The sequence below is a fragment of the Panicum hallii genome, chromosome 6 (genome assembly GCF_002211085.1).
Source record: "Panicum hallii strain FIL2 chromosome 6, PHallii_v3.1, whole genome shotgun sequence".
NCBI classification, from domain to species: domain Eukaryota; kingdom Viridiplantae; phylum Streptophyta; class Magnoliopsida; order Poales; family Poaceae; genus Panicum; species Panicum hallii.
In genome coordinates, this window is record NC_038047.1 from 39771793 (window position 1) to 39790624 (window position 18832).

General features: G+C 50.2%; 1 protein-coding gene, 2 long non-coding RNA genes and 1 other non-coding gene across 6 annotated transcripts; 2 read left to right on the forward strand and 2 right to left on the reverse strand.

Annotated features, from left to right (window-relative positions):
* Positions 1 to 4922: 4922 nt before the first annotated feature.
* Positions 4923 to 6141, forward strand: LOC112897746. The gene is made up of 3 exons (XR_003229735.1): positions 4923 to 5535; positions 5693 to 5940; positions 6004 to 6141. It is a non-coding gene; the product is annotated as an uncharacterized LOC112897746 (long non-coding RNA).
* A 7387-nt stretch (positions 6142 to 13528) lies between these two features.
* Positions 13529 to 14186, reverse strand: LOC112898004. 2 transcript variants are annotated; one of them, XR_003229814.1, is made up of 3 exons: positions 14002 to 14186; positions 13771 to 13922; positions 13529 to 13659 (listed from the first exon to the last, which is right to left on the reverse strand). It is a non-coding gene; the product is annotated as an uncharacterized LOC112898004 (long non-coding RNA). The 2 variants fall into 2 exon arrangements; XR_003229815.1 differs by having other exon boundaries at positions 13529 to 13696.
* Positions 14187 to 14323: 137 nt separating this feature from the next.
* On the forward strand, positions 14324 to 16758 carry LOC112898003 (protein PHOTOSYSTEM I ASSEMBLY 2, chloroplastic). 2 transcript variants are annotated; one of them, XM_025966410.1, is made up of 5 exons: positions 14324 to 14531; positions 14744 to 14817; positions 15136 to 15313; positions 16099 to 16191; positions 16402 to 16758. In XM_025966410.1, exons 1-5 carry the CDS (start codon positions 14417 to 14419, stop codon positions 16530 to 16532), a joined length of 591 nt encoding a protein of 196 aa, XP_025822195.1. In that variant the 5' UTR covers positions 14324 to 14416; the 3' UTR covers positions 16533 to 16758. The 2 variants fall into 2 exon arrangements, with proteins under 2 accessions (XP_025822195.1, XP_025822196.1); XM_025966411.1 differs by having other exon boundaries at positions 14327 to 14531; positions 14744 to 14814.
* A 427-nt stretch (positions 16759 to 17185) lies between these two features.
* Positions 17186 to 17259, reverse strand: LOC112898655. The gene has a single exon (XR_003229915.1). It is a non-coding gene; the product is annotated as a small nucleolar RNA snoR117 (small nucleolar RNA).
* Between the last annotated feature and the right edge of the window lie 1573 nt (positions 17260 to 18832).

Here is an 18832-nt window from a genome sequence, read left to right on the forward strand (position 1 = left end):
GCCGTGGCCCATGCTCACCAAGACGAACTACAACGACCGGAGCTTGCTGATGAAGGTGAAGTTGCAGGCGTGCCAGCTCTGGGACGCCGTGGCCTACGGCGACGTTGAGTTCCATGAGGACCAGCTGGCGCTCGATGCTCTTCTAGCTTCCGTTCCGCCGGAGATGGTCTCTTCCCTCGCGGACAAGCCCACCGCCAAGGACTCCTGGGATTCCATCGCTGCGTCGCGCATCGGCATCAACTGCGCGCGCAGGGCGACCCTACAGAAGCTGCGCCAGGAGTGGGACCGCAATGCCTTCAAGCTAGGGAGGACGTCGACGACTTCACTCTCCGCCTCTCCGGTCCGGCGCAACAGCTGGCGCGGCACGGCGATGGTGACATCAGCGAGCAGAAGGCGGTGGAGAAGTTCCTTCGCATCATCCCCACCAAGTACACCCAGATTGCCTTGTCGATAGAGACCCTCCTGGATCTCTCGAGCCTGTCCATCGAGGAGGTAATAGGCAGGCTGAAAGCTGTTGACGACCGCAACGAGTCGCCGCCCGCTGACCCCGTCTCCATCAGCGGCAAGATGCTTTTCACCAAGGACCAGTGGCTTGCTCGCCAGAAGGAAAGGAGGGGGCTTGAGGGCGTATCCTTATCCAAGGACCGACGCAAACGCCCGCACAAGAAGGACCGGTCCGGCAGCAACTCCGGCGGTCCAAGCGGTGGAACCGGCGATAGATCCCGTGGCAACTCTGGTGGACAGGGCAGCGGGGGCGAGTGGAAGGCAACCCGCGATGACAAGTGCCTCAACTGCGGCCGTGGCGGGCACTAGGTCAAGGATTGCCGGCAACCCAGGCGTGGGGCGGCCCACTTGGCCCAGGCCGACGATGATGATGAGCCGTCGTTGTTTCTGGCCCATGCAAGCCTAGAATTACGGCTCATGAGGGCGTGTGCGGAGGCAACAACCCTAGCGCCCCCTCCTTCCCACTCCGCGCCATCACTCGACTCGCCCACCACTCCGCACCACCCCGTGTCGGCGCTGCTCCGCATCGACGAGCCTCGTGCGCGTGCCTTCCTTGGCAACGACTCCGGCGATGACAAGCTCGAAGGATGGTACCTCGACAGCGGCGCCACGCACCACATGACCGGCCATGTTGAGCACTTCACCAACCTGGACGGCGGCATCCGCGGCTCCTTCAAGTTTGGCGACGAGTCCGCGGTCGAGATCTGCGGTGTTGGCTCCATGGTGTTCATGGCCAAGCCTGGTGAGCACAAGTTGCTTTGCGGCGTCTACTACATCTCGGCGCTGCGAAACTCCATCGTAAGCCTTGGCCAGCTCGATGAAGGGGGTGCGAAGGTGGTGATCGACCACGGGATGCTCCAAATCTAGGATCCGCACGGGGGCCTCCTCGCTAAGGTCAATCGTGGGTGCAACCGGCTCTACATCCTCCACATGGAGGTCACTTGGCCGATATGCCTTGCCGCTCGCCATGACGACGAGGGCTGGCGCTGGCATGAGCGCTTCGTCCACCTCCACTTTGAGGCGTTGGGCAAGCTCAGGCGCAAGGAGATGGTACGAGGGAAGCCTCGGATCGACCACGTCGAGCAGCTCTACGACACCTGCGTGATGACCAAGCTCAAGTGGCGCCCTTTTCCCTGTCAAGCCTCGTACTGTGCGCAGGAGCAGCTCAAGCTCGTTCATGGCGACCTCTGCCAGCCCTGTCACGCTGGCGACTCCTGGAGGCCGGTGCTACTTCCTGTTGCTGGTGGACGACGCATCGAGGTACATGTGGGCCGTTCTTCTTCCGACGAAGGCGGCAGCCGCGGATGCCATCAAGCATGTTCAGGCCGCTGCGGAGAAGGAGAGCGGCCAGAAGCTCCGAGTGCTGCACATCGACAATGGGGGCGAGTTCACCGCGGCCAGGTTTGCGGCCTACTGCGCAGACGAGGGGATCCAGCAGCACTACTTCGAGCCGTACTCGCTGCAGCAGAACGGCGTCATCGAGCGCCGCAACCAGACCGTGGTCGTGACTGCCCGTGCCCTGCTCAAGCAGCGGGGCATGCCGGCGGTGTTCTGGGGTGAGGCGGTGATGACTGTGGTGCACCTGCTGAACCGGTCGCCGACCAAGAGCCTAGAGGGCAAGACTCCGTACGAGGCCTGGCACGAGCGCACGCTGGCGGTCAGCCATCTGCGCACCTTCGGCTGCATGGCTTATGCTAAGGAGCTGAACCACGTCGGCAAGCTGGACGACACGAGCACGCTGGGCGTCTTCATCGACTACGTCGAGGTGCCAAGGCCTATCGCATCCTCAACCCGATGACCCGCCGTGTGCGCACGACGCACGACGTCATGTTCAACGAGGGCCGCGGCTGGGATTGGGCCAAGATGGCCGGCCAGGATGCAAAGGCGGCACTGAGCGACTTCACCGTCGAGTACGTGCAGCTTGGAGGAGACGGGGGAGCTGAGGATCAGGCACCTGCACCAGCTTCCTCCTCTCCAGCACCTCGAACGCCATTAGCCTCGTCAGATTCATCTACCTCGGACTAGGGGAGCACCTCACGCACGCCTCCTCCCGCCTCACCAGCGGCTGATGCTCAGCACGTGCAAGTGTTTTTCTCTCCCCTGGCGAACGATGATGATTGAGTGGACGCCGCGCACGACGACACTCCCCTGCACTACCGCAACATCGACGACATCATCGGCGATCCGGTGGCCTCGGGGCAGGTGCAGCGCAACATCGACGCCGAGCTGCACCTGACGCACACTAGAGAGCCCTGCACGTTCGCTAAAGCTGAGGGAGACCCGACCTAGCGAGCTGCAATGCAGCAGGAGATGGACTCCATCGAGCACAACCGTACATGGGAGCTCATGGACCTGCCGGCTGGCCACCGTCCAATCACCCTGAAATGGGTGTTCAAGCTCAAGAAGAACGAGGTAGGGGAGGTGATCAAGCACAAGGCAAGGCTTGTTGCGTGTGGCTTCGTCAAGCAGGAGGGGATCAACTACGACGACGCGTTCGCGCCCATGGCCCGCATCGAGTCCATCCGCATCTTCCTCGCCCTTGCTGCCCAAGAGGGGTGGCGCGTCCACCACATGGACGTCAAGTCGGAGTTCCTCAACGGCGACCTAAAGGAGGAGGTGTACCTGCAGTAGCCTCCCGGTTTCATCATTACTGGCAAGGAGGGCAAGGTCTTGCGCTTGCGCAAGGCGCTTTACAGCCTGCGTCAAGCACCGCGCGCCTGGAACCCCAAGCTGGACGACACGCTCAAGAAGATGGGTTTCCAACAGAGCGCGCACGAGGCGGCGGTGTGCCGGCGCGGCCACGGCCGCTCTGTCTTGCTGGTGGGTGTCTACGTCGACGACCTCATTATCACCGGCATGGAGGAAGCAGAAGTGGAGGCATTCAAGGCTCAGATGAAAGCTACCTTCCAAATGGGCGACCTCGGCCCCCTCTGTTTCTACCTCGGGATCGAGGTTCACCAAGACGACGCCGACATCACTCTTCATCAAGCGAACTACGCCAAGCACATCGTCGAGTTGGGCGGCATGACTGGCTGCAACCCCGCCCACACTCCGATGGAAGAGAGGCTGAAGCTGAGCTACTGCTGCGAGGCAGAGGAGGTGGATGCCATGCAGTACCGGCGCATTGTCGGCAACTTGCGCTCCCTGATGCACACTCGGCCAGACTTGGCGTTCGCCGTCGGGTACGTGAGCCAGTTCATGGAGCGGCCGACGATGGAACATCAACAAGCTATCAAGAGGATCCTGCGCTACATCGCGGGTTCTCTGGACTATGGCTTGAGGTAAGCAAGGCGCCCTGGCTCAGCGCACTTCGTCGGCTACTGCGACAGCGATCTTGCTGGCGACATCAACACGAGCAAAAGCACGAGTGGAACCATGTTCTTCCTCGACGATTTCCTTGTGAGCTGGCAGTCCCTCAAACAGAGGGTGGTGGCACTCTCCAGCTGTGAAGCTGAGTACAGTGCCGCTACCTCTGCAGCAGCACAAGCTCTCTGGCTGGCCCGATTGCTGAGTGAGTTGCTCGGCAAGAAGACCGAGGCAGTTGAGCTCCGAGTGGACAACAAGTCTGCCCTCGCGCTGGCCAAGAACCCCGTCTTCCATAAAAGGAGCAAACATATCCGCATCAAGTACCACTTCATCAGAAGCTGCCTGGAGGAAGGGAGCGTCAAGGCCAGCTACATCAACACTGTGGACCAGCTCGCTGACATCCTCACCAAGTCCCTCGGGCGAGTGAAGTTCCTTGAACTAAGAACTCGAATCGGTCTGGTTCATATCAAATCTGAGGCAGCACACAAGGCTTAGGAGGAGATTGATAGATAAGCTTGTGTGTTGGTGTTTGATTTTAGGGAGCAGGTGATGCTCCAATCTTGGATGCCCTTTAGATAAAAAGGCTAAAGAAAGGGTTGTAAAGTTTAGGGCTAATTACAGCCATTTAGTCTTTAGCTTCCTGGTTGTTACACTTTTAGCTTTTGCTGTCAATATAATGAGATCAAGCCAGCTGCAATTGGCACTGCAATTATTCACAATTTCCAGCCTCCACTTTGGGTTGAGTTATTACGGCGCGAACGCTGCAGAAACAGGATCAGCGACTCAACTCGCCCGTATGATGATGGCGCATGTCCCACATGCTCGGAGATAGTAGATGGGGTTGATGATTAGATTATCCGTAAACAAACACTTCCACTTTACACTGCTGGAAACGGAAATATCCGCACCGTACGAGGATCATTATCTAAATGACCGTACCAAAACATGCTTAACCAGCAGCAACACTTAGCATTTCCTGGAAATTTGTTCGACATTTGCGTCAAGGATCCTGACGTCAGCGGCGACGGTAGTCCTCGATGCTAGTGTCTTGTATGTGCAGATAATGGATTAATACCAATTTTCCTTTCAGAATTTGGGGGCCTATATGTGAATATTCTTTTTGAAGGAAATTGGGGCCGGCGAGCGGCGACTCGGGAGTAGGCACATGGAGGTCCGCCGTCCGCGCCGCCGCCGCCGACCTCCGCTGGTTCGCCGCGATGCCGCGCGGGACTCCGCCAAATCCAGGCTCCGAGTACCCTTTGCGCGCGGCCGCCGGTGACGGCCTGAGCTTCTCGGGAGGTGCTTCCGTTGCTGCGGCGGCGCGCGCGTCGAGGGAGCGAGGTGCCCACAGAATGCCACAGTCGGTGCCTCCGAGTTGAGACGGAGACGTACATGCCCCTGCCCCTGGTGCAGAGCGAGCCGCCACATCCGGCCTCCAAGTTCCTGGTGGCTGGCTGCGCGTGAGCTCTGGCGCCCGGCGCGGCTATACGGCGGCGGGCTCCACTCCTCACCTCGCAGGGCTCCGCACTGTAAGATCCTCGTCCCTCCTCAACACGGCAAGCACGTACGGCACCATCTTCGCTTAGCTTGTTCGCTCACTCATCTCGGTCCGTGGCGCCGCCGGTTTGGATTGCGCTGCCGGCGGGGTTGCCCGCCAAGTGCTTGACGCTTTGGCTACGAGGAGCAACCAGTGCACAACGTGTTCTCCTGCAGTTTTGCTTAATGGTAAAAAATTTAAATTTTTTCAATGTGTTTTGCTATGATTCGTGTATTAAATGAATTTTTAGTGGAAATTGGAAAAGGATTTGTAGGAGCGGATGACACCCGGCCCGCTCCTAAAATCCTTTTTCTACGAGGATTGTGACTTAAAAAAAATTTTCAGATCCCGGGCGAGCGCGCGAGCAAACGCCGTTAGGCTGCCAAAAATTTCCGCCGCCACCCATGCGCGCGTCTTCTCCACCGCCGCCCGCTCCCAGCCACCGCCGCCGCCCGCTCCCGGCCTCCCCTCCGCGCGCGGCCTCAAGCTTCCCTCCGCGCGGTGCCTCCCTTCCCCACGCCTCCTCCCCGCGAGCGGCGGCGCCATTCGTCACGCCTTTGCCCAGCCCTTCGCCGGTGACGGGCATCCACCAGGTATGCCCCTCCCTTCTCTCTCCTCTTCCGGCGAGCTCTCCTCAGTAGGCGCCCCTGCCGCAGCCGCGGACGCCGTCCCCGCGAAAAGCCCGCGTCCGGCCGCCTCCAAGGTCCACGCCGCCGTGCTTGTCTGCCTCTTCGAGGACCCCAACGACGGGCCCCGGGTCCTCCTCACCAAGCGCGCTTCCTCCCTCAACTCGCATAGATAAAAGTGTGTCCACGGAAAGGGAGAGAGGATGCATATGTACTGTCAAGATTTTTAGCTTTTGTTGCAGATTAAAGATAAAGACCTTGCAGGTGGCTTGGAAGGCAAAAACTTCCACTGCAAAGGCAGTAGTAGCAAGAAGGTGGAGATATTCAGTGTGGTTGCCATTTCTGTTGTCTTCATAGCTCAATTAGTACCTCGTAGTACTTGTGTGTTCAGAAACTGGGCACGACCTCTCTGTATTTGTGCACGGTTCATCGTTTTATCTTGAATTTAAAGAAATTTAGATGACTTTCGGTTTTCTCTCTGTCCTTGTCCATAGTTCGTCGTTTTGTGTTTTTCTGCTACTTAAACACTGACGTGAGGTACGTTATATTCTGCATTTTTAGCTGGGTTACAACTGCCAAATATCAACTCATATATTAGGCACCCATTTGTTGCTGTTGGGCTGTACAGGATGCATCTGTTTATCTTTAATCCATTCAGGAATGTATGACTAGAACGTGTTCTGTATTTTCAGAAATAGGCTGATTTGTGAATAAACTTATTCACCTCCTATATAGTACCAAAACTTACTGTTTAATAAAGTGGGGTGTCAATGCACTACTACAAAAAGCATTTCTTTGATGGAAGGTTCTGGTGGTATATGTTACGAGTTTACCTGTTTAAATTGGTGATAATTAGTGCTGAGCAAATGGTGGAGACATATAGAGAGAGTGATAATATTGACATTGCGGAGCAAATGTTGACCTCTAATAAGTGCTGAGCAAATGTTGACCTCTAATGATGTATATATTTGCAGCATTTCTATTCAAAATAATTGTAATTTAATGTGAAATGTTCATGAATTAAATGTGAAATGTTCATGAATTTCTTATTTGTAAGAAATTTCTTTCTCTCATTTCGTTGTGAATTGAAATATTTATTAAAATATATATTCGATGGCTATGTAGCGTAGAAGTCGTAGATGGATCCTCCGTTGTCATCTTCCCCACGAAGGGATGATGCCGCATTGCAAGATGAGCTTGAACATATTGCATCCCAGATGGAGTGGGACAACGAGCATGACGTCGGTGACCAATCTGGGAACAAGGAGTCCGACAACGTCGGTGTCGAATCTAGGGACGTGCAGGGCCCTAGGATTGGACAAGGCGCTTGGGTAGGAAACAAGTAGCATGATCCGATTGATCCACACGCTGTTCCGGCAAGAGAAAGACGGTCAGGGGAGGCGTTCGATCCGGATTATGAACCGGAAGCACGCCAGGTAATGAATACACGATTAATTACAACGAAGCAGACCATATGAGTAATGACTTGTATGACGTGTATTATCTGTGTAGGCGGCTCCGACAGGAAGGAGTAAGCGCCGACGCCGACCCCCTAGCCCCACAGAGGAAGACAATGAAAGCTCGGGTCCCGATCCTACAAGTACAACCTCTGATAGCCAAAACAAAAGGAAACAGGGTTAGCGAGGAAGAAACCAATACCCTGAAGGGCCAATGCAATTAGCATGGCAGGAGAGCCTATAGATCCTCCGCAGATTGTAGCAAAGTTACGGAATGCTATCGGTGATATAATCAGAACAAAGATGGTTTTGGATCCAACAATCCCTAATTGGCCCCTGGTTCCTGAGAGGAGAAAAGAAGCGATGTGGCAATTATTGAGCAGAACTTTTATTCTGCCCAGAAGAACTAGAGAACAAGCAAAGCATTATGCTCTGAAGATGCTGGGTGAAACTTTCCGCCGGTGGAAGAGCGAACTGAATACCCGGTATATCCAGAAGGGTCAAACGCCATTTGCAGATTACGGAGATATTACACCAGCACAATGGGAAGAGTTTGTTCGACGGAAGACCACCGAAGAAGCTTTAGCTCTAAGCCAGAAGCAAAGTGAACTAGCAAAGAGCAACATACATAGACTCCACCTTGGGCCAGGTGGGTACCAAAGGATGGTCGAGAAGTGGCGTCGTGAAAGAGAGGCGACAATAGCTACTGGGCAGCCCGACCCTTATGAAGGCTTGGACGAACGTGGATGGTGGTGGCTTGAAGCAAGGAAGCCAAAGATAGTTGGAGGGAAACCAAAATTTAATCGACCCGAGACCGAAGCGGTGGCAGAAAAAATGTTACAACTTGCCGAGCTTCAGAAAATAGGTCAGTTTAAACCCCATAGGGAGAAGGATGTGCTCAATATAGCCATTGGGTCCAAAGAGCATGGAGGCTGTGTCAGAGGCCTGTCCTCTACGTTGAGCATCAAGGATGGGTTCGAGAAGGACCGGGCTAGGTACAGGAGCCATGACCGCTATAAAGAAGAAATCGTGGTAGCAGCAGAGAATGCAATGCAAGCAAAGTTCAAGAATTTGTTCATGGCAACACTTGCAGAGCAGCAGTAGTCGGGCTACTTATGTTCAACCCGTCGCAAGAGATGGGGCAGCAACAGATGGTGGTCTTGCAACCTCTAGTACTTTGCCAAGCGAGTCCGGCATGTGCACTGAGCAGTGATGCCTCGACTACAGCTCAACAATACCTGGTGGATACCATAACGAGTATTACTCCCTGCTTGTTGCTCTATCCGGTCGGCAGAGCTGGAAATAAAAAGAAAGTTGCCAAGACCCAGATGCATCCAGCTAGGGGTTTATTTGAGGGAAAACCGATCCCGGCCCTATATGCATGCGTACAAGTGGAGCAACTTTTGAAATAAGCTATGAGGATAACGAGATAGACATCCCCACTGCATATGGAAAGAGTTGCCTTGGAGAATGTGTCGGCAGCACCATTCTATGGCACAAACGAGATATCTTACTGGTTGGTCAGGTGCCATTGGCTGCTCCGGACTATATCTCGCCAGCACCACAACAACAAGAGCAGGAGGCAGCACCAGAGCATTCACTACCGGCCCTGCCATCACCACAACCATGAGATATTTTTTTATATCACCAGTGGCTCCAGTATCACGAGAGCCATCACTTCAGGCTCTGCCATCACCAACGGCTCCAGTATCATGAGAGCCATCACCAACAGCCTCACAATCACCGCCAGCTGGAACATCACCACCACCACGAGAGCCATCCCCACAGGCCTCAGTATCACCACTAGCTCCGCTACCGGCCCGATCACTGTTGCCTCGAGTGTTGCGGTCTTACCAAAATGAAAAGGAAGGGTCAGAAATTGTGAATAGATGGCACACCACAAACAAGAAGTCTGATGAAAACGCTAAGAAGGCTAAGTCAAAAGATAATTCAGCAGATTGTAGTGTCAGCAAACGGTGGAGCTTTTCTACACCCAACACTGACACGAAGCACAAAAAGGACATTGGGGTTGATGACCTTCCAGACTTAGATGATGCTCCTTTAAAGTTTCGGTACGGAAAAGATTCGCTACAGGACTGGGCACTAAGGGATTGTCCTAGTTTTATACGGAGGTTTTATAATTGGTACAAGAGGGCATGTATACTTGGGTTAAAAACTAAATATGCTCCGCACCATCCGGATGTATTCGGACTTAAGAGGCAACAAATCTTTGATATCACGTTTGATTTTGAAGACATCCAACATATGTTCCACCTCCAACAACTTGGTATTGAAATGGTTTAATTCTGATCCATGTAAGTGCCTCATGGATACTAATTTGATTTATATTATGACCTAAAGTACTGTATATGCACAAATATTTAATTGTCATGCATTATATTCTATAGGATGCAAACAATGGATGCTATTATTTTAAAGAAAAAGGTCCGATACCTTGACCCCGTAGCGATTTGCGAGGCCAGGCACGCCGGGCCAAAATGGATGAAGGACGACGACGACTACCTAAAGCCATTTGCAACAAAGAAAGAAAAATAAAAGGAACGACATAAATTTCACCAAGAGACTGTGAAGAGGGTTGCGCCCTACATATCGCATAATGACACGATGGGAAGATATGGATGTCATATTTGCACCGTACCACATTCAGCAAGTCTAATATCAACCATTTGATATAATAAACCACTCGATTGCTTACAAATCGTACATAATATTTTTTTCAGAAATTACTGGATTGCTTTCCATCTACAGCCAAAGCTTGGAAGATTACTCGTATTGGACTCCTTGGATTGGTCAACCAGAGACACCAAGAATTCATAGAAATTCTACAATTGTGAGTGAATTTCTTATCTTCCATATGCACATCATGCTTATTTCTATACAGAAGTATACATATATAAATTAACTTTCCATTTCTTTCATTTTAAAATAGGGCTTACCAGTTCTACATTCATAAAGGATCAAATCATCCCACCGACAAACCAGAGAAAATGACTATACGCACAAGGTTCCCGTGCCACAAGCAACCCGCGGGTTCCGTATACTATGAGTACTATATGTGCGAGCATCTAAGGGTGCAAGGGAGATATACTCCTGATCCCGAACGTGTAAGGCGCTACTCTTTATTAGGGAAAGATGCATATGTGTACATTGATTTTTTTACTGTAACTAGCACTTGGTTAGTTAATTTTACCATGGATTCAATAATAGCAGATTCACCTGGAGAAACACGGTGGCCGGCTCCACGAGAAATAACTTCTAGATGTAGTTGACGATTTGTGCCGTTTCATTATGCATGAAGTGGCCAACGTGAGGGGCAAATTTTTTCACGGAGCACAAGATTTGGCAACACAAGATAAATATATTGGACTTCGTGAGTGGGACAATCAACGGCACCATGCCACCTCTAGTAGCATTCCTAGGGAGGAATAGAGGAAAAACATATATTTAATATGCACTTGAATGATGTACTTTAATGATGTTTGATTTTCATATAATTTAATTTTGTATGCATAAGTATTTTTAGTTACCGAACATATTCCACGTCACGATCGCAAACTAGATTGAGAGATCAAAATTGGCGGGAACGCAAATCTCAAAAAATAGCGGGAAACCCATTTTTAGGGGCAGGTCACCCCCTCACCCGCCCCTGGAAATGCATTTGTAGGGGCGGGTGACGTGGAATACTTAGTCCCTATTTGTAGGGGCGGCTGGGGGGTCACCCGCCCCTGCAAATGCATTTCCAAGGACGGGTGAGGGGGTGCCCGCCCCTGGAAATGGATTTGCAGGGGCGCGTAACGCACCCGCCCCTGCAAACAGTTACTTTTAGCTGTGAAAGCTAGCAACAGATGCGCTACCCCTCCCTAAAAATACGTTTTTACCCGCTTCTAAAAATGCTTTTTTATAGTGAATGATACATACATTGCAACATGTGACTTCTCTTATTTGATCGATCAAACAAATTAGAAGTTCCAAAGAAAATCAGAATGGAAACAAAAAATGAATGAAACCTCAAGGGATCAAGAACAGTATGACATTCTTCGTTCTTTAACCACTCACAGTTGAAGGCCGAAACGAAGGATAAAAGCAAGAGTCATAAGGAGACAACTAAGAGGGAAAGACAAGAAAAAACAAATCTTTTTTTTTTACTTTGCTGTGCTGGCATTCTTGACCTCTTCTCTTCTACTCCACCAAGGATAGAAGAAACCAAGGAATAGAGGAAGCAACCATGCATTCTTCCCTGTTACTACCTAGCATCCGTTCACATAAGAAAGGCCTTACGGAATCAATTGAAATTTGTCCGATATGACTTAACGCGTTCGGTATTACCTGCTTTTCTTTTTCTTTTTGCAAATAAGAATACTTAGTCCCGCTGTCACAGACTCGCAGTCAAGTCGTCATAGTGTGCATATAGACTAAGTCAACGGCCTGTTGTGCTCATAATTGGTAGAGATAATGATTGAAGTACGTAGCACAACAAATCAGTTCCAAGTAAGGTTACTGTTGTCTCTTCATGATGGGAAGAGCTAACTGAGATACACATAACACACCATGAATCAATGACAGTCATCTCACAGCGAGCGTGAGGTGAGGAGGCTACCTCCATGGTTGGAAGAACCAACTAATATTTAAAATACCGTTAGCAGGTTACACCAACCGTTTTCCTGTAGGTCTCAAGCAGAGGTCCAGCCTTCCAGTTCAGAATAGAAATACAGTCAAAGACAGTGTGTGAAGATTCTCGAAGGAAGATTCGGATGACGACTGTCGGCAGGTTCTATTGGGTAGCAACCTTGTATAGTTTAACTACAGTATATCACTTTTATACGAGTGGAGGGACGTAGCAATTAAAAAGGCTACGCGGCAGTATATCCTTGCACACACACAACACAATGGAGAAGGCAGAAACAAGTAGAGGAGTTGGCCGCCGCCATTGTAACGCTACTACCTACTAGTGCTGCTGCCGTTCGGGGCAGCGGCAGCCACCGGGACGCGGAGTGGTGGCTGCACCAGCATCTGCGGCAACATCAGCATCCCCCACCCGTTCGGCGTCGAGCCCGGCTGCTACCACGCCTTCGGCTTCAACCTCACCTGCCACCTCTCCCACCGCCCGCCGAAGCTGTTCCTCGGCGATGGCACCGTGCAGGTGCTGGAGATCTCCGTTGAGCACAGCACGGTGCGCATCAACAGCAGCCGCGTGGAATTCGCGCGTCGCGGAGGTGATGGTAACGGCCGCGCCGTGAACGGAACATGGGGGCTCGGCCTCCCGCCACCGCAAGACGGGCCCTACTTCTTGTCGGAGGACACAAACATGCTACTGGTGGAAAGCTGGGACGTGCAGGCCGTCGTCCGGGGAGGAGAGAGGAACAAATTGGTCGCTTCTTGCAGCTCTGTGTGCTGTCAGGCAAACATCTATATAGGCTATTCTTTCTACAGCATCCAGATCAACAAGCTTGACGGATCATTCGATCCTGGTCGTCCGGAGTCAACAGATTCGATCTACATAGCTGACCAGGGTTACAATTATACCATTAGTGACACTAACTTCACGCCTCCTGAAACCATGCAAACGCTAAACTGGGTCATAGTTTATAACATGGCATGTCCTACAAATGCCTCTGCCCCAGAATGCCGCAGTGCCCCACAGCTATTGCCTATAAACACATCAGATTATGCCTGGGGTCCTGCTAAAGGGTACAAGTGCCAGTGCTCTGATGGCTATCAAGGCAATCCTTACATCGCCGATGGATGCCAAGGTATAGCAATAGAGTAAGAGTGTTGAACAGAATATGGATCTCTTGGAAGGTCATCGCGCAAGAGTGATGTGTTCAGCTACGGAATCATGCTTCTTGAAGTGTTCCCTGGAAAGAGACCCACAGGTCCTATGTTCGATGGAGTACTAAACATTGGGCAGCGGGTTCAACAAGCATGTCCTGCTGACCTTGCCTGTGTTCTGGACGATCAGCTGCTGCAAGATACTTCTTCTTCTACCTGTGGCATGAATGCCTCTCTTTTGCCAATATTTGAGCTGGGTTTGCTCTGCTCAAGCGAATTGCCTGATCAAAGGATGACGATGAGCGACATGAGCGAGAACGCACATTGTTCCCATTGATTGATTGTATCACTAGCCCTCCGTTCGCTTCTTCCGCAGTAGGACAGCATCGGCTGCAGCAAACTTCCACTACATTTTGCCTGCCCGTTCCTGTTATGAGCTCTGGTAACATTTCTGCCCAGTGTGAGATATTTGTGTACTGTGAAATGGGGAGTTAATTGATGTGCTCTAGAGATCAAAACTCTGATCCTAACTTGTAAAGCTTGTGCATACCTGAATTTGAAGATTCGATCATGAAGTTGTTTAGCTTGTAAGCGCGATCGCTACTGGTTTTCAGGTTCCAGTTTCTTAGGATTTTTTTTATTGAAATCTCCCATCGGGATCCAGTTGAGACTCGAGGCTGGGCACCAGCACGACCGGGAAATCTGCACGCAGAGCAGCCATCCTCAGCGCACCAGCACGACCGCACAAGCGGGGAATCAGAGGTCAGCTGGGAGGACGAACCGGGTCGCGGAGAACCGGCTTGGTGTCGTCCGGCGCGGGCCGGAAGGGCCGCTTCGTCTCCTCCGCCAGGCGCCTGCCGCAGCCCGAGGCGGAAGCCGGGGGGCGTGAGCGCGTGGGCGCGGACGACATGGCTCGGCCTCGGCGGCGCCACCGCCAGCGGGTGGTGCGTCCGCGTGTCGCCTCGCCGCCGGCCACTTGGGTTAGTCTCGGACTCTCGGGCTCTCGGGCTCTCGGCCCTCGTCCTCGTTGGGTCTGAGCCGGACTGGGCCGGACCCGGTCGCCCTAACATGGTCGGGTCCGAACCGGACCGGATATTTGCCATCCCCAATCTCCAGCAGCGCAGCCGCTCGCTCGCTCCTCTTCTCGTCCGCACAACACCGAGCAAGCGAGAGGCGACGGAGAGAGCCGGGTGGCAATGGCGGGCACCGGCTGCCACTCGCTCCTCTCGCCGGCCTCGCCGCTCTCCCCCGAGTTCTTCTCGCGCCGTCGAGCTTCCGCCGTCGGTAGCGGAGCCTGCCGGCCGAGCAAAGGTGAGTCTTCATGCTCTAAGGGAGAGTACTCTCGGAGTGCTCATGCTTGGGCAGCTAATTTTCAGGGTGTAGCATTGTTTCCGTGCTGCTGCGTAAACCGTAGTATTCTGCTTATTTTAGGGGAAATGGTTTTCTTGGAGAAATATGGTTGTGTTAACTTCGGTGATGACTGATGAGGCTAACTTTCAGTTTTTGGCATGGTTGTGCTTCAGTGCGACCTCAGATCAGGTGTTGCTCGAAAGGTGATGATGCACGGGGATGTGGAGACATGCGCAAGGACAAGGTTGTGAGTTATTCCCTCTCCTGATGTCCAATTCGTGATGTTCGCTAAACAAGCATCTGATTGCAGTGGCCTGTACAACATTTGTAATGTTCAAGCTAAGTTATCCCTTAGGCAGTTAGGCCTTAGGACCTACAAGGCTACAACCATAATTGAAAAACATGAATAAGGATGGTGAGCCTGATCTCATATTGTGTGTGGTAGCGCGTGGCAGGTTCTTACTATAATCATATCTTTAGCATATAGGCATTTTAGATTCTAAAAATTGCTTTTCCATTTCATTTAGAATAACAAGCTTAAGAAGCATCTGTTTCATTTATACAGGATGAAGAAACTAGACCTTCAAGACGAAAATGTCTTGTCTGCCTAGGTGCTGTAACCCTAATCAGTGCAACAGGCCCAACAATTTGTACACCAAATGGAATCGCCGCAGATATGACGAACAAGTCTGGGATACAGAAAGCTGTTTGCAGAAATTGCAACGGCAGCGGTGCTGTGATATGTAAGGGTCTCGCATCACTTAATCGCTGTGTGTTCCTGTTTTATGCTGAATGACTTCATCAGTTACAGACTTCATAAGATTTGCGTTCTTGAGAATCTGCAATCATATCAATAGAGTACCCACCTTCAGTGGCTGATCCAGGGATCGAAAGGAGAGCCTGGGCCGAGCTTAAGATAATTCTATTACGATATCCAGTAGAAGAAGATTGCGACCACAGCCGATCATGTTTGAAACGCTAGCTATTCAAACTGATTCTAGTTATTGACCCTCCTCTTTTAATTTTCTGATCTCTAGTGTTGGTTTGAATACACACGTGCTGACTACTACCTGCCTTGCTTCTCTCCAGTAGTAGCCAACGCACAAAAGAACTTCAAACATGATTTTACCGTTGCAATGTGCTAGCATTAGCTTGTTGCACCTATAGCAAGGGAGCCCGGGCCGGTGCCCACCTTCTATAAAAGAATTATAGAAACAGTAGTTTTGTTGATCGGAATAGCTAACAACTTGCCGTATGTCGTTCAGATGCAAATACAGCGAATCATGCTTTGCACTTCCGTTTCACTTCAAGTACCCACTGCCCACATCTTGTTTGCTTAAATTCTAGTAAGAACCAACAAAGCAGCAGAGTTTGCATGCTATTTTTTGCACAGCTGAGTTAATAATATTGGTCCACTATGTAGCAAGTTTTTTCCTCCCTTTTTGAACTTTATGTGGAGTATAGTTCTGGCAAAACTACAAATGGTGGTTCTTTTTCTTGGAGTGAATTCACTTTCAGCTGGATTCAGGTGATATGTGCGGTGGCACAGGAAAATGGAAGGCCCTCAACAGAAAGAGGGCAAAAGATGTCTATGAATTCACAGAGTGCCCGAATTGCTATGGTATGCTCTTGCTAGTTCTGCCTTTGTGGTATATGGAACATTTGTAAGTTTGATCATACCGACGAGATGCATATCCATTCAAAATCCACCCGTTTGGTCTTGTTATGAACACACTCCATATTTTAAGCATGTATGTTTGAACATTTTCTGAAAATTCTGTATGAGCATTTGTTTTCAAGTATTAATCATGCTACTTATTAATATCATTAGGCCGAGGGAAGTTGGTCTGCCCAGTCTGTCTTGGAACTGGGCTGCCGAACAACAAGGGACTCCTCCGGCGACCAGAAGCCAAGCAGTTGCTTGATAAGATGTACAACGGCAAGATATTGCCAGGGTCGTAGACTACACAGCCAGTCAGCCACAGGATTTTGCTTCAGTTATCGAGTAGGAATAACATTTGAGACAAATGTAGCTCTCGGAGTGTAAATTTTTGTACTAAGCTAAAAGATTAAAGCTTGGATTTAGCTTCCAAATTACCACAGATATGTAGTGACCGTGATGCAATAGTCTTCAGTCAGTTATTGCCAGCTACATTATTACACAGATATAGTGATTTTAAATCGCTCATATTGTACCAGAGCATCACCAACAGAGCAATGTCTGTCCGTTCTGTGAGCAATTTATCCAGCAGGTGAGGCTAGATCTACGCGTTCGTCCAGTAGCAATGAAAAATAGAAGCCTGCATAAATCAGCAGATCAAAGATGCAAGGGTTTTGGACTGCAAGGATCGCACTGATGCGAGACAGCGAGAGAACTGTTGGACATCGGGATGCACAAGCCGCACGAGAGAGCGGCGAATGCATGATAACTTATTCCGAGATCGCTGTCGGCAACGTACAGCGCTGAATGCGCTACGGGAAGAAGCGCATCAGAGACTCTAATTTGTTGCCATTGGGGACACCAAAAAGTTAAAAACGCATAACCACGGCGATACCAAATCAATACCAACAAAAAGAAGAAAAATGCAGCGAGCAGCGTTGGGGAGATCGATCTGGGGCCTCAGAAAATTTGGCAAATAGGATGCATCAGAAAATCAGATGGTACGGACAATAGATCTCTTCATCGGCCCCGCAACGAGAGAGGAAGAGAGATGGATGGATGGGCAAGAGGGATAGAGGGATGAAGGGCGTCGACGCGAGAGGTCGACGCTCCTACCTTCTCGCCGCGGCGGCGGAACTAGCTCCGGCAGTGGCGAGGCGGCGGGCTGATGGAGAGGAATAGGTGGACATGGGGCTGTTTATATAGTGGCCAACCCTAGGTCCCATTCAGAGTGGGCTACTTTGTTCTTCGTTCGCCGTTGGGCTGAGTCTCTGGTCCATGGCACTTTAGGCCCAGAGAGCCCATTGGAAAGCCCAGCTAGTTTTATCTTTTTTACCTAGTTGGATTTTTAGTCTCTGAATTTTATTAGAATCGCACGCGAAAGAAAAAGGAATAAGAAGAAAAATGGATTTGCTTCTATTGGCGGTGTGCCTTGGTGGAAGACTGGAAGGTAAGCCAACTTATTAAGGCGGAGGAAACTCAAAACGGTTAGATTTTTTTTACCGTGGGGGAACCGTAGGAAGAGAAATCAAATTTTAAGATGCTTTGGAATTTTAATAGTAGTTCCCTTGAGGTCTAGATCCAATGGTTAGAAAGTGAAAGTAACATATTACAATTGTTTAACGATTGTTAAAAGAATAAGAAATGTAGGATCATGTTATGGCCTCACTTTCCTTCATTTGCATGTGACATGTTACGCGGATGAAATGGATCATCTATTAAAACGGAGGTGTCTAATTTAATATCATATTCATTATACACTGAAAAGTGAAATCAAAATGTAGGTGGTAGTGAGAGTAAAGTGGTTATCTTCTCTAAGCACATGGCATAATCTCTCAGAAATCATGACAATTTGGAGTATGATCAAGTAGTTACTTATTGCAGGATATGGTTCTAGTAAAAGTGACTAAAGCTCTAAACAAAGTGATTAAAATGAGGGTCAAGCCCTCTCAACTTCTTCTTTTAGCTTCTTTTAGCTACTCTTTTGGAGCTAATGGGACTAAAATATTTTTAGTCACTTTTAGTCATTTTGTTTGGAACTTTAGTCCCTAAACTTACTAAAAGCGACTAAAAGTGGAAACCAAACAGATCCTAAAAGCAATGCTTGCTAATTGCTAATTCCATTTAATAGAGTGGTTTTGCACGCTAACTAAAGTCATGTGCAAATGCACACTGCATGAGCTCCCCGTTTTGAGAACGTTTGCCTTACGACTAATATACTAGAAATCTAGAGGAGACCATTCTCAGATATCATCCTCCAATGTGACATCAGCCATTGCTTCGTTGGGGGCATCACACCAGATGAGTCGCCAGCGCGTGGCGCTACACCACCACATCCCTAGATGATGAACACCGGTTCCGACAACTAGATTACTAGACCCTCAGTTCCTCCACTACGCCACCTCAGTTGTTTTTTTGAAAATAAACGCCACCTCAGTTGTGGAAACAAGATGTCTCATGGAGCTTAAAACGTGGCAGCAGAAAGCCTCGAGAGTTGAGACCATGTGATGTATGTCCACACAGTCATCCTTTCTCTAGTCTCCAATGTCGATGTACTAGTAGATAATATGGTGAAAATCAACAAAAGATATTATCGACAAAC